This window comes from Trichophyton benhamiae (assembly GCF_000151125.1).
Source record: "Trichophyton benhamiae CBS 112371 chromosome Unknown Abenha-G-c-322p01.r1, whole genome shotgun sequence".
NCBI lineage: Eukaryota > Fungi > Ascomycota > Eurotiomycetes > Onygenales > Arthrodermataceae > Trichophyton > Trichophyton benhamiae.
Genome location: NW_003315110.1, coordinates 136,958 through 150,661, shown reverse-complemented (window position 1 = coordinate 150,661; position 13,704 = coordinate 136,958). Strand labels below are relative to the sequence as shown.

The 13,704-nt window shown below is 54.8% G+C and overlaps 7 protein-coding genes across 7 annotated transcripts; 3 read left to right on the top strand and 4 right to left on the bottom strand.

The window, feature by feature from the left end:
- Positions 1–61: 61 nt before the first annotated feature.
- On the bottom strand, positions 62–3,418 carry ARB_05870 (uncharacterized protein; the record flags this gene model as incomplete). Its single annotated transcript, XM_003015513.1, has 1 exon — positions 62–3,418. The coding sequence occupies one exon, from the start codon at positions 3,416–3,418 to the stop codon at positions 62–64; it is 3,357 nt and encodes a 1,118-aa protein (XP_003015559.1).
- Positions 3,419–3,469: 51 nt separating this feature from the next.
- ARB_05869 (uncharacterized protein) lies at positions 3,470–4,515 on the top strand (the record flags this gene model as incomplete). Its single annotated transcript, XM_003015512.1, has 3 exons — positions 3,470–3,761; positions 3,873–4,018; positions 4,186–4,515. The coding sequence occupies 3 exons, from the start codon at positions 3,470–3,472 to the stop codon at positions 4,513–4,515; spliced, it is 768 nt and encodes a 255-aa protein (XP_003015558.1).
- A 367-nt stretch (positions 4,516–4,882) lies between these two features.
- ARB_05868 (uncharacterized protein) lies at positions 4,883–5,140 on the bottom strand (the record flags this gene model as incomplete). The annotated part of the gene is made up of 1 exon (XM_003015511.1): positions 4,883–5,140. One exon carries the CDS (start codon positions 5,138–5,140, stop codon positions 4,883–4,885), a length of 258 nt encoding a protein of 85 aa, XP_003015557.1.
- Positions 5,141–5,473: 333 nt separating this feature from the next.
- On the top strand, positions 5,474–7,401 carry ARB_05867 (uncharacterized protein; the record flags this gene model as incomplete). Its single annotated transcript, XM_003015510.1, has 2 exons — positions 5,474–7,070; positions 7,145–7,401. 2 exons carry the CDS (start codon positions 5,474–5,476, stop codon positions 7,399–7,401), a joined length of 1,854 nt encoding a protein of 617 aa, XP_003015556.1.
- An 856-nt stretch (positions 7,402–8,257) lies between these two features.
- Positions 8,258–9,628, bottom strand: ARB_05866 (uncharacterized protein; the record flags this gene model as incomplete). Its single annotated transcript, XM_003015509.1, has 1 exon — positions 8,258–9,628. The coding sequence occupies one exon, from the start codon at positions 9,626–9,628 to the stop codon at positions 8,258–8,260; it is 1,371 nt and encodes a 456-aa protein (XP_003015555.1).
- Positions 9,629–9,883: 255 nt separating this feature from the next.
- Positions 9,884–10,216, top strand: ARB_05865 (uncharacterized protein; the record flags this gene model as incomplete). Its single annotated transcript, XM_003015508.1, has 1 exon — positions 9,884–10,216. The coding sequence occupies one exon, from the start codon at positions 9,884–9,886 to the stop codon at positions 10,214–10,216; it is 333 nt and encodes a 110-aa protein (XP_003015554.1).
- A 1,104-nt stretch (positions 10,217–11,320) lies between these two features.
- Positions 11,321–12,977, bottom strand: ARB_05864 (cell wall glucanase (Scw11), putative; the record flags this gene model as incomplete). Its single annotated transcript, XM_003015507.1, has 2 exons — positions 11,321–12,708; positions 12,815–12,977. 2 exons carry the CDS (start codon positions 12,975–12,977, stop codon positions 11,321–11,323), a joined length of 1,551 nt encoding a protein of 516 aa, XP_003015553.1.
- Between the last annotated feature and the right edge of the window lie 727 nt (positions 12,978–13,704).

Below are 13,704 nucleotides of genomic sequence, written 5' to 3'. Positions count from 1 at the left end.
ATTTCGGAGTCGGCGTTCTAGCAGAGAAGAGTTAGTATCGTCCGAAGAGATCATTCATTTTCTAACCAACCAAAAGCTCTGGCCAGTTATAGTATAGGGAAGGGGAGGGTTGCGTACCTTTTTCGAAATCTCTCCATCTCTTCATGGTGATCTTGCTGCTATCAAATTCTCCCTCGTACTCTATTCCGGCAGTTTTGGTCTTCTCGCCTGCCGTCTTTCGCGTATCTCCCCAGCTGAAATCGTCGAATTTCCAGTATGCGTATGTGGGTAGGACAAAGTTCCAGATTGGTAGTGAAAGAAGGTATATGAACATCCAGAGAACGTATGATAGGCGATGGGCAGTGATTACGATTAGCACGGCTGGTAAACCGAGGATAAGAGCGAGGAGGACGAGTGGGATGATCTGAACGGGGCTTTTGACGATGGAGATGATTACGACGTAGAAGGTGAATGCGATGGCGGCGGGAAGGACAAGGGTTCCGACGAGTTCCATAAAGACGACGAATTGCATACTGAAGCAGAATGTGCCGCAGAGGTCACGGACGAGGACAAGTTCCATCAGGTTATGCACGGTGGAATTGATCCATCGACGACGCTGGGAGAGCAGCACGGAGAATTTGTCTGGCACGGTGGTCTTGCACACTGCCTGGGGAACGAAGACTTGTTTGCGCTTGGGGAAAGTTCGGAGCATGAGAGTGGATAGGTATCGGTCCTCACCCAGGAGAAGAAGGTTCTTCTTGTGCAGCGTATCCACGACGTTTTCGGAGTAGTGTTCAACCACGTCCGGGTTGGCGAGGATGGGTACCCAATAGTTCTGTCCGCCCTTGGGAGCCTTGATGCGGTACATGCAGAAACAGCCGGGAAGACAGGTGACACCACCAAAGACAGACTCGAAGGATTTCGACAAGTGGTGAGAAATGAAGTACTCAAACACCTGGATCATGGTAACCCAGCTATCCGACTTGTTGGCGATCTTGGTCTCACCGCAGAGGCCCATGATGTCAGGGTCGCGAACCATGGCAGAAAGCATGTGGGTGAGACTGTCTGGGAAGACCTTGGTGTCTGCGTCAACCATGAGAACGACTTCATAGAAGTCTGGAGAAATGCCGGTAATCTTCCACAGGCCGTTGAACATTTCGAACTCGAGCTCGGTCATTCGCTCGTCGAACATGACCTTTTGGAGGAAGGACATGAGGATGATCTGACTGTCTCGTTTACCCCTGTTTCCGGGCTTGCTCTTGTTGGCTTCTTCGGGAGTTCCGCACTTGACGACCACCATCATGGGTACGCGCTGCTGTTTCTCGGGGGGCACGATGGAATCAGGACCGTAGGCGTAAAATCCAGCGTAGATCTTGGCCATGTTATGACGCTTTGAGCCAGAGGCAACAGCAACATAGGAAAAGGGCTGGACGTCGTCTGGATGCACAGCGTGGTCGCCCATCATACTGAGCACGGCATCAGGAGTGGAAATGCTCTCGCCTTTACCCTTGATGATACCGTCACAAATGACGAGGATGGTCTTGTGGCTGTTGGGGTAGTCGGTCAATGCGATTGAGTCCAGGGTAGTGCGGATTCCTTCAACGCCTTCAGAGTACGCGGTAACCAGACACAGGGTATGGGCTAGAGGGTAACCAAACGGCTGCCATTCTGGTGGAGGCTGTGGCACGACGGCCTCGTGGACGAACTCGGCAGGGCCCTGGCCCTCGATGTCACTGATGGTAGAGTGGCGGTGGTCATGGCCTGGAACCATGAGACTGGTACGACTGCCAATGAGACTGTGTCGGGGGTCAGCGCTGAGGGTTCCCTGGCTTGGGTTGCCGAGCTTGTACATTGGGGCGGCGCTGAGGCGGTTAGAGTTATTCTGGCTGGACATGGTGGTGATGGTATTGCGCTGCTTGTTTGAGCCGACGACATAGGGGCTGGAGAAACGTGACGTAGTTGGGAAGATGTTAGAGGCGCGCTTGCTGGAGCGGTCAGGCATGGCAGGATCCGCCAGGCGGGGGCCGGGGCGGTAGATGTCGTTACTCCAGTCTTCGATCTGGCGCTTGCGTTCCTTGGAGTCTGGATCCATCGCTGTCTTGGGAGCCGCGAACCGGCGGGCCAGGAACCATTGGAAGGCCAAGGCAAGGAGGAACTTTACGATAACAACGGCCAGAATGAAGATCAGGGAGATATAGAGCACGACCTTGGAGGCGATACACCCGACTGTTTCAGTGTCGATTGAACCGACCTTGATGATCTGGGTCAGACACTTGAACATCCTCTTCTCCGGGCCGGTCTGAAAACGGTGGGTGACATCGACGCCGCGCAGTTCCTCGCTCTCGCGGAGCTGGTCGAAGCGAGACGGGTAGGAGACCTGGCTGGTGTTGAACCACTTGAGCAGGTCGAGATCGAGAACGTTTCCGGAGTAGACGAGCAGGTTTCTGCTCTTGTTCTTGAGGTCATCCCATGAGAAGTAGACCTCACCAGTGGTGCGGAGATCGTAGAAGGCTTCTCGAGCAGCGGCAGAGGTATGGCACTTGTATCCGAGGTACTCTGGCGTGGTGAAGTTGGGCTTGGTTGAGCCGTCCTGGTTGAAGGTGACGCAGGGGAAATACCATCCCATATCACCGTCACTGTTGGAAGGGATATCAGAGCCCTCCTTGGGGGTGATCATGCCCTTGCACGCGCCATTGACGTTCTGGAAGAGAAAACTGCCGTCCTGGCCGCCGTATCCGTCACCGGAGAAGACAACGACGGAGGCGTCCGGCAGACCGAGCACGGCTGGGTGTCGGGAGTTGGCGAGGTTGATGGCGCGTCCGTGGAAGATCATGTAGCCCTGGTCGACCTCGTTGACCTTGAGACGCACGGGAGGCGCAGCACAGACGACCTGGGTGAATCCGAAGGTGAGGAACCCAACGAAGCCGCAGATGAGCAGGATCAGACTGATGAGGCCCATCTTCTCTCTCCAGGCTCTCCGCTGAGCCTTGGCCGGCATGCCAAAGCACTTGAGGATAAAGTCGGGGGCCCAGAAGGTGATCATGCCGCAGTAGACATTCCACAAGCTGGGGGGCTTGATGTTGTCCATCTCCTGCTGGCGCCTCTTCTCCTCCAGGCGGCGTTCCTCCTTGGTGGACTTGGAGGCCTTGCGAGAGAGCTTCCGCTGCATACGGCGGTGGGAGGAGTCGGCCTGCCTGCCGTGGTCTGCGGCCGCGGGGGGACGGGGGGATGGGGTTGGTCCGCCCCCGGTGGTGGAAGGGACCGAGTTGACATCGATGCTGGGGTTCCGCTCGAGGCTGGTGGTGTTTCTCTCGGGCTTGGTGATGCTCTTGAGCCCCGTGCTGCCGGAGCTTATGGTCTCGGAGGTATCGACGAGCTCAGGGGCTCCGGTCTCCTCGTAGACGGGGTCGTTGCCCGTGGTGGACGGGTAGACGGACATGTTCTGGGCATGCTGGCGGTAGTGGTAGTTTGGATGGTCACGGCTGATCCTATGGCGCTCTGGACGGATGAGACTGCGCTTGCGACCGAGCTCGCCGGCGGGCGTGGGCGAGGGCGAGGGACTGGGGGACTCGATGTCAGGCCGCCGGCGCTGGTAGGAGTCGCGGAAGGACGGCTGGCTGGGCGAGGACGAGGACGCCCCAGGCCGCTGCGGGAGGGACATCTATATATCCAGCGGTCTCATCCACTCGATCATGCACGGAGAACCGCTGCCGTCTCTGTTGCTCGGTCTCTGGGTGGTCTTCTTGGTGGTGGTGATGATATCGATGGATGGTGTAGTCGAGGTGATAGGGGGCGGCGGGCAAGACAGACAACACCGGGAGGGCGTTAAGCGGGCATCAGCAGTCTCCGACGGGCACTGGAGAGTCTCTGTCTGTCTGTCTCTCGTCGTCTAGCAGGCCATCAACCTGTCCTTCTTCGTCTTCTTGCTGGCTTTGCTGTCTCTGCTGGCTTTGCTGTCTTTGCTGGCTTTTTCGTCCTTTTGTTGATGTTTGAAAACCGAAAGAAAAAGAAAAAAAAGAAAGACAAAAGGAAAAGTCACGTGAGCTGTTTGCCAGGCAACGGAGATAGAGTTTAGTGGTATCGAGGTTACACAAGTTTACCGGCCAAAAAGGGGCAACTTGGGCGGACCCCGAAATTACATTACATACAGCGGCCTCTTTTAGGCACTTTGAATAACACTTTTATTACGCCCTCAGGGGGAAGAAGCCGAAGAAGTTGATATTCACAGCAAAAAGAAGAGAAAAAGAAGAGAAAAGGAGACAAAAGAGAGTCAAAAGAGAGTCAAAAAAGGACAAGAAGAGGCCGGCAGGACGGCTGGCGCAGGCTAGCAGAGGCCGGCCTGGCAAGCAGTCAAGTAGAGCGAGCGAGCGAGCGCTGGCGGAAGAAGAAAAAGGGGCTTCGCCTTGCGTGTCTCAGATCTATATAAAAGCTGGCGAAGAAGTAAATACAGAACTCCGAGGATGGAGCAACAGTGACGTTGAGGATGACAGGAAGGGAATAGACATTATAAAAGCAATGCTGCGAGAGAAGATATAGAGAGAAAAGAGAGACGTTCATGGAGTGTTCGCTACGCCTAAGCGAGTCTCCATGCAAGCGCTGCTCCGGCTCTAATAATAACCACGACAAGACAAGCCTACGGAGTCGTTAGCTAGCTAGTCAACTAGTTCAATCTCGTCCTGGGGCGTCTGGTCTGTAAACCATGGATGGCTATGCATGCTGCACGCAGTCCAGTCGAGGCTCCCTGCGCTGCGCTGCCTCGTATATCAAATAACAGCAGATAACTAACTAGCGGCCAAAGCCAGCCTGCGAGCCTCATCCTCAGCCACCGGCCAGGAGAAAACCCATCTCAAGCGTCCCTCGTTCAGCTCGTCCGCTGCTCTGGCTTTGTTCAGCTTCCTCTCGCTTAGCTGCTCTGCTCTCTGCTCTGCTCTGCTCGCTCGCTAGTCCGTGGCTGCTGGTCTCTCCGTCCTCCCTCAATCCTGCGCTGCGTCCTCCATCCATCATCCCGTGGAGCAGTTGGATCTCTGCTTTGCGTCAGAAAACTCCACCAGGAAGAAGAACAGAAAAAATAAAATAAGAGAAGTCCTTCGCTCAGTCGTCTCTCCCTTTTCCTCGTCGTCATCTCTGCTTCGTCTTCTTCTCCCGCTCGTTTGGCCGCCATGGTCTATTATTGCTTCTCGCTGCATTGAAAGAGAGAGCGCTGTAGGAACACTCCTCTCCCCCCCCTTGAGGTCTCGCCCGTCTGCTGCTACAGCCTGCCCGCTGGCTGACTCCGGGGTCTCGACAGGTCACTGACGAAAGAGCACCTTGTTGCTGCATAACTTCCGGAAAACCAGGCTGAGGGTTGGCCACCGGCGGAGAGCAGCCTGTTGCTGTCTGGTTAAATACCTATATCAAGACCCGCCGGGAGGTGCTCCTGGTCTGGGAGATCGAAAGAGCCTGGGACTGAGACACCGATCAGAGACACACAGAGACACGCAGAGACCGCAGAGACATGGGCAGCCAGCAGCCTCCCCTCTCGCCGCCGCTGCCAGTCTACCTGCGATCTACGCCTACGAGAAAGGAGCTCCCGGGGGACGCTCAGCCCGGCAGCGTTGCCATGCACGGAGGGCCTGTCTCGCCCGTTAGGGCAGACCAGTCCTCCAGCGCAGACATGGGCCATCTACAACACCCTCACCCTCACCCTCACCAGCAACAGCAACAACAGCAACAACAGCAGCAAAGGACAGATAGCCCCGGTGGACGGTCAGACAGACAGTCGGAGGGCGCTGACGGCCAGCCGGATGCGCAGTCAGAGGCCCGGCACAGCGACGAGAGCGCCGCCGAGAGCGTCGTCGAGTCCTACCAGCCGCTCCAGTACCATCACCAGCCCTTCCACGGACACGTCCGCAGCACCAGCGCCAGCGCCAGCATCTCCTCGCGCTCCTCCAGCACCAGGAATGCCCACGGAGCAGACCATCTCGGCCTCCCCCATGGCCACAGGCGCTCGCCGAACGCCCGCGCCGTCAGCTCGCACTCGCAGGCCGACCTGCGGCCGCTCTCCTTTGTCGACCTGCTCAACGTCCCCTATCCGCAGCCCCCACCGGCGCCCAATGCCCTCAACAACGCCTACCTGCGCTCGTCCGTGGGCAACAATGCCTCGCTGCTCTCCCAGAAGCAGACGTTTGACATGTACTTGGCCAACGTCAAGAAGACCAACGACCCGGGCGCCCAGTACGAATTTGCCGTTTTCATGATCCACGCAGCCCAGGACATCGATCTAGACGAATCTCCCTCGAATACCAATAACGGTAACACCAACAGCAATAACAGCAATAACAATACCAATAACAGCACGGACAAGAGAGAAACTTCCAAGGCCGAGCTGCTCCGGGAAGCAAAGGGCATCCTGCAGCGTCTGGCTGACCGGAGCTATCCTTATGCCCAATATTACCTTGGCGATGGGCTGGCTTCCGGCCTCTTCAACAAAGGAAAACCAGACCACGACAAGGCATTCCAACTTTTCGTCGCTGCAAGCAAACATGGCCACGCAGAAGCCGGTTATCGCGCTGCTCTCTGCTACGAGTTCGGCTGGGGTACCAAGCAGGACGGCGCAAAGGCAGTCCAGTTCTACCGCCAGGCCGCTTCTAAAAACCACCCAGGCGCCATGGCAAGGCTGGGAAGAGCCTGTCTGGCTGGAGACATGGGCCTGGTCAAGAGATATCGCGAGGGCATCACCTGGCTCAAACGGGCTGCGGAATCCGCGGATGTTCAGTACAACGCTGCGCCCTACGAGCTAGGTCTGCTGCATGAGGTCGGATACGGTGACGATGTGTTCCAGGACGAATCCTACGCTGCTCAGCTTTTCACCAAGAGCGCCGAACTGGGCCATGCGGAGGCCAGCTATCGTATGGGTGACGCATATGAACATGGGAAGCTCAACTGTCCTCGAGACCCGGCGCTGAGCGTCCATTTCTATACCGGAGCTGCGCAGCTGGGCCATCCCATGGCCATGATGGCTTTGTGCGCCTGGTTCATGGTTGGTGCTGAACCCATTCTCGAAAAGGATGAGAACGAATCCTATGAATGGGCCAGACGGGCAGCCGAATGTGGTATGTTCTTCTATGTTTCACCCCTCGCTAGCTTATACATGGTAAACCCTGATATTAACCGGCATTCTTCCTAGGGCTGGCCAAAGCTGAATACGCAGTTGGCTACTTCACGGAGATGGGCATTGGATGTCGTCGTGACCCCCTCGAGGCCAATGTATGGTATGTCCGCGCCGCTGATCACGGTGACGAGAGAGCAAAGCATCGTATAGCTGCCATCAGAGCAGCTGCTTCAGGGGCCGACCCTAACTCTGCTGCCGCCCGTCGTCTCCAGAAAAATGGTACATCCTCCCGTTTATATTTATCTATACCTAAACTTGGATGCACGTACTAACCGGCTATCTATCTATCAGGAGAAAAACCAAAGACGAAACGGTTCGGTCTTTTCTGATTCCTTTTATGTTCACATCTATCTACCTTCCATTCCTATTTCTCAGCGCGCATCTGCATCTCACTCTCCTTGCTAGATACTCCCTTTTTTTTTTCTCACCTCTACCGCTCCCTCTATCTCCCCCTCTCTCTTTTTCTCCTCTGGCTCTAACCTTCTCGCCATTTACCTCCAAGGATAACGATTTCTCTTGCGTAATAGCTTAACACCACCTATACATCCGCCCACACCCGCGCTCCGACATATACTACATACATGCATCGTACGGTTGTTGGTCTTGCCCTCGATATACATATATCAGCCCTCATGCGCCTTGGACAGGCTAGCTTTTCTTTTCTTCTTTTCTTCTTTTTACTTTTACTTCTATCTTCTGCCTTTCCTCCGTCTGTCTGGACTTTTTCCGTCTATTGTTTCCAGTCCTTGCATATATACACATCTTGTCCTACGTTGGGCCTTGCTTGTCTCATCCTTTTGCATAGTCTGCCTAGGGGATATTCAACCCTATTTATCCCCCATACTTTTTTCTCCAAGAAGAAAGACTGGATTTGATTTTAGCAATAATGAATTGGTTTGGTTTTTCCTGATGCAGTGCGAATATATACATACAGCGTCTGATACTTTTGAATCGAGAGTTTTCTTCGTTACATTATATACATGTCATCACATTATTATGTTCACCCATAGCATCAACTCCATCTATAGGGATTCCTCTTGAAAAGCAATAACCGCCCCTCCCGTAGCCATAACCATGGCTATGTACAAAACAAAAACAAGTAGGAAGAAAAAGAAACAAAAGCGTTCATCAAGCCTTCTGAGATGGTGTGACACCCGTCTCAACCGTCGAGTTGCGATCCTTTTTCTCAACCAGCTTCTGCTCCGAATCGATCCCCTGGTTCAAGTCATACGAGGCAGTAAATACGCTCAACAGCCCTCCAACAGCCAGGAGCACACAGCAGACGATCCAGACAAACCTCAAGCTGCCCGTAAACGCCTCCTTGAGATGCATCTTCTGCGGACCCTCAGGCATACCTCGAACCACCTGCACTAACACAGCGGCATCCTTGCTCAGCTTCTCTGCAAGACCCGGGGCAGAAAACTCAGGATATTTCCTCAACTTGGCAACCATGCGGTTCTGGAAGATGACGCCGCCGATAGCAACGCCAATGGCTTGACCGAACGCGCGGAAGAAGCTGAACATCGCTACGGCCATGGACATATGGCCCTTGAGCGCGGAGGCTTGGATGGCGAAACCAAGGCCGGGGAAAAGCATGCCTAATCCCACGCCGGCGGGGAGCATGAGGAAGATCCATGCTGGAACGCTGCTGTCCACCTTTAGAATGGCAAGCAGGCCCATTCCCAGTGTGCTGAGGAAGAAGCCCATCCAGATTGACCAGCGGTATTTGCCTGTTAGGGTGGTGATGACGCCTACTACGACGGCACTCGGGGCGACAGTAAAGCTGAGCGGGAAAAGAGCGACGCCGGACAGGATGGGCGAGTATTCCTTGACTGTCTCGAAGTAAAGAGGCAAGTAGTAGAGGCCGCACCAGAGGACGAGGCCATGTAGCACCGTCTCAATGTACGACACGATGGCGGTTCGAGTAGCAAAGACGGTAACGGGAATCATGGGATCGGCAGCGAAGTACGTCTCATAGAACATGAATCCAATCAGTCCTGCAATGCCCAGTATCAGGGGCACCAGTGTCCGCCAGGAGCTCCAGTCGTACATGACTCCTCCCCAAGTGACCGGGATGAGAAAGGAGACCGCAGAGGCAATGAACAGCGCTGATCCGATATAGTCTATCCTGCGTAACTTCGTGGCCAGCGAGTCCGGGATACGGGTAAGCTTGAAGAAGAGGATGATAAATATCAAGCTGATGCCCACGAAGGGGAAGTTGATGTAAAAGATCCATCGCCAGGAGACGTTCTGTGAGAATCCGCCGCCCAACACAGGGCCCAGCACTGATCCTAAACTCCACATCGAGCTCAGGATGCCGAAGTATTTCCCTCGTTCGCGCATGGGGATTAGATCTGTGACCACGATTTCCGTGAGGGCGATGATGCCGCCTCCTCCGACGCCCTGGACGGACCGACCGACCAGCATCTGCGTGAAGTTGTTTGATAGACCAGAGACAAGGGTGCCGACGAAGAAGAACGTCAGCGCAATCAGCGTCATGGGTTTGCGGCCGAAGATGTTTGAAAACGACGCAAAGCTGGGTTGGAAGACTATTTGGCAGGCGGCTGTTAGTTAGCTCGACATCCGGGGGGGTTGGATATCTATCGGCTTTAGGGGGATCCAACCTGTTGAGCAGAGGAGGAACGAAGTCCCGCTCCAGAAGGCCTCAATGGCCGATCCATGTAGTTTAGAAGCGATTATCTGGTAGTCAGAGAGTCAGTTTGCTGGCTCCATGAACAGGGGGCATTTTAAGCAATGGGTATGCGTACAGGCAAGGCAACGGATATAGACGTCCCATCGAGGGCCACCATCAGCGTCAACACAGACAGCGTCAGGAAGATGAGCCATGTCCGCTTCGAGGGACGGAACTCTTCTACCTCGGTATGCGAGCTGGCAGAAGAAGAGCCCCCTGACTGCTGCTGGCCGTTCTGGCCTCCTCCTTCAACTGCAGTGCTCATGCTGGCCAGATTGATATCCGCTTTGATAGAGAGGGGGTATATAGCTGCCCGAAACAGCCAGGCATCTCAGCAAGATATGAATTATATATACGTCTATGTATATATATATGTATATCTATCCAGCATCTGACATGGCATCGGGGAAGCGAGAGTGCGACATCCGACATCCACCCGACCCGCAGGAGAAACAAGACGAGAACGGAGGAATGTCCAGGCCCAGCTTGAGTCGGGAGAGGGCCGTTGCTCCATCCCGTCAGGCCTTGAGACTCAGAAACTCCATCATTTGACAGATCCACAGGGTCCAAAATGGTCGTTATCAGAAAAGTTTTTACGAGCCCAGACCATAGAAACGAGCATAACGTTAAGCAGAGAGGCTGATGCAGCTCGTAAGCCAAACTAACTATACGACGACGATGATGCGAGGGAGACCGTCATCGACAGTAGTGGATAACTATCAGCCAGGCAGCTATATTTCAAGCTCCCGGTCGCACGCCATGGGAGGGACCTTAAGGGGGCACCACCTGTTGTTTGTCAACTGATAGCAACGAAGCAGCAAAGCTCGTCTGCCGCTGTTTCTTGCTATTGGCCCACAGGGGGGTGGACAGGGCTGAGCAACGACCGGAAGAACCAGTCGAGCCGCAGATCCGACGGCCTCAAGTTGCTCCGTCGGCGGAAAGCCAACTGACGAGACATCGATAAGGTCAGTAGCCGTTGAGCATGATGACGTCTGTCTGATGTTTAAATGCACGTTGAGTATACGCTGGGCGCAATATCAAGCTGGTCCGCTGGGAGGCTCAAGTTTAGGAGACCATCAAAGACCATCAGAGACCATCAGATATCACGAAATACCATGAAATACCATGAAATATCAGCCAGGCTATTGCTTCTAGCCGGCTGCTTGGAATTGGAATTCAGAAAAGGAAATTCTTGACATGGATTAAAAGTGAATACGGCTGATGCGTATATGAAATACAACTCCCTCCGATCCAACTCACTCCAAACATAAACTATTTCACACAACGGCCAGGGGCATTTGAACAAGAGAAGAAAAAGACGAGGCGAGAAAGGGGAGGAAAAGAGACAGGAGACGGCAAGATAGGTTCGTGCCTCGCACTCGAGCGGCGGGGATGGAGAAACCGGGCGAGGTGAGAGAGAGAGGATCAATAGAGTAAAAAGGTGATCACGCGGAAACGGAATTGAAGTGAAATGCGTCAGGTCTAGCTAGATGCTAACTTTACATTGACTGGAAGACATTGATACATCCCCAGTGCTGCTCGACTCCGTACTGGCCAGGGTCCTTCCAGGCGTCATCAACAAAGGAGAAGAAGATAGAGTCGGGTCCGACTTCCTTGACGAGAGACTGGATGGCTTCCTTCTGCTGTGATACACCAGGAATAGCGAGGTTGTTAGGGTTACCCTGCTTAGGCCAGCCAGTCTCGAGGTTGTAGACTTGCTTGCCTGGGCAAATCTTGGAGAGAAGGTCCATCTGGCCGCGGACGAAGCTGCCACATTTGTCGGCGGTGACATCTGGGTTGAAGAAGCAGTGGATATTGGCACCAAGGACATCAATTGCGCTGCAAAGGGTAGAGCCACTTTCTTGCCAGATGTTGACGGTCTCAGTGGTGGTGACCATGCCGTTATAGCCAGCACCCTTGAAGGTGGCCTTGGCTGAGAGGATGAACCCGGCGAGAGCGCCAGCATTAGTGCGACCAGACTGGATGGACTCGTTACCGACGACAATAAGGGTGACCAAATCCCACCGTGCCCAGCCGGTGATGTCTGTGACCTGCTTACCAGCGCCTTCAATACCAGTCTCAGAGATGAAGACACCAATGATCATCATAACACCGTGGGCCTTGCAGGCATCACCAACGTTCTTGAGGCCATCGCAGTCAGTGGAGTAGAGGCGGATGGTAGAGAACCCGGCGTTCTTGATGGTGGAAATATCCTTCATGACAGTACCGGCATCCTTGCACTGGCCATCGTTAGAGTAAGGAGAGTAGGTCATGCCACCGGTTTTACCTCCACCGAGACCACCGCTTGGCTTAGGAGCCGGGGCCTGGGAAGAGGTTGGGGCCTTTGGTGGTTCAGGGGCCTTTGGTGGTTCAGGGGCCTTTGGTGGTTCAGGAGCCTTGCTGGTTGGGGCCTGGGGAGGCGGGGATGGCTCAGCGGGAGTAGGAGCTGGGGTCGTGGTTGGTGGTGGTGGTGGCGGTGGTGGTGCCGGGTGAGTGTTGGTTGGCGCAGGGCAAGTGAAGATTTGCTTGGTGACGGTGACCGTCACGACCGTGCCAGGCTGAGTATAGGTGCCTGGTGGGATAGTGGTGGGATTGGGGCATGGGGGAGCACCGCTGGTAATAGGGCCGGTTGGCGCGCTGGAAGAAGCAGAAGGACAGACGGTGACCGTGGCGGGAACAGTGTAGGTGGTTGGGGGAATGGTGTAAGTTCCTGGAGTTGGGTAGACGATGACGATGGGAGTTGGCAGTTTGGTAGTTTCGGAGGAGCTAGGAGCTGGAGAGGAAGCAGGAACAGTGGTATTGACAGTCACGGTGGTGTAGCTGGTCGACTGGACGGTGGTGGTCGTTTCGATCGGTGTTGGAGTCGGTGTCGGCGTCGGGAAGACGACTTGATATCATCTCGAGTTAGCAGGAAATCGTTGCAATCAACACTCGCGACAGAGACGATCCATATCAATGACCATCGCCATTCATCGATCAGGGGGAAAACATACGGGTTGGAGGTCCATAGAAGGAGACGACCCTGGTTTCACAGAAGCAGGTCTCCTGAGGGTTTGGAACAGCACGGCGATGGAATTTTCCATGGCCATGGGCATGAGGGCTGGCGACAGCTGAGCCGAGCAGGCCAGCGGCCGCAACAAACAAGGAAGACTTCATCTCTCTCCTCTATCGATTCTTCTCCAGTGGCGGCGGGGAGGCGTTCGTTCTTTTTTCTCTGGCTGGCGGCTGGCTGGAGGGAAAACGCAGACGACGAGAGAGCGTTGGATAGTCGTTAAAGAATGCCCGCTGAAAGAGTGAAGCGGTGGTAGGCAAGGGAGAATCTCCTGGGGACGGAAACCGAGAGATATGAAGCAAAGAGAAATGAAAGGGCCATGCGAGGGAGTGTTATATTAAGTACTCCTCTTCGCCGGGGACAAGGGCGCTGCCGAGTGGGAAAAAGGGGGCGTTGCACCGTGTGCGGAAATTGCACCTTCAAGCGTTCAACCCCCTTGGCGGGCCCTGCGCCAGTATATTTAGACCGATTATTGGCAGCACACGAAGACACCCCCAGCCGCTAAGCCTGCCGGGCATGACCCGTCCCTCTCTCTCTGATCGTTTCTGGCTGTCACCCCCGGCTGCGAAAGGCCTTTAAATTTGGTCTCCGTGCCTCTCTGCCTTCGCCTTTGTCTCCGCGTCTTGCTCACTCCATCCTGCTGCTGCTGCTGCTGCTGCGCTCGCCGTGGCCTCCTCGCCTGCTCTGCTGAGGGTGTTTTATTTATCGGTATTATTATTAAAAGCATAATACGACGAGAGGATCGTCCGAGCTGCCGGCCTGGGTGGCGGTGAGCCAGGTCCCTCGCCGCGCTCATTGGCTGCTCGAAGGTGCTCGGCAGGGGCAGAACCA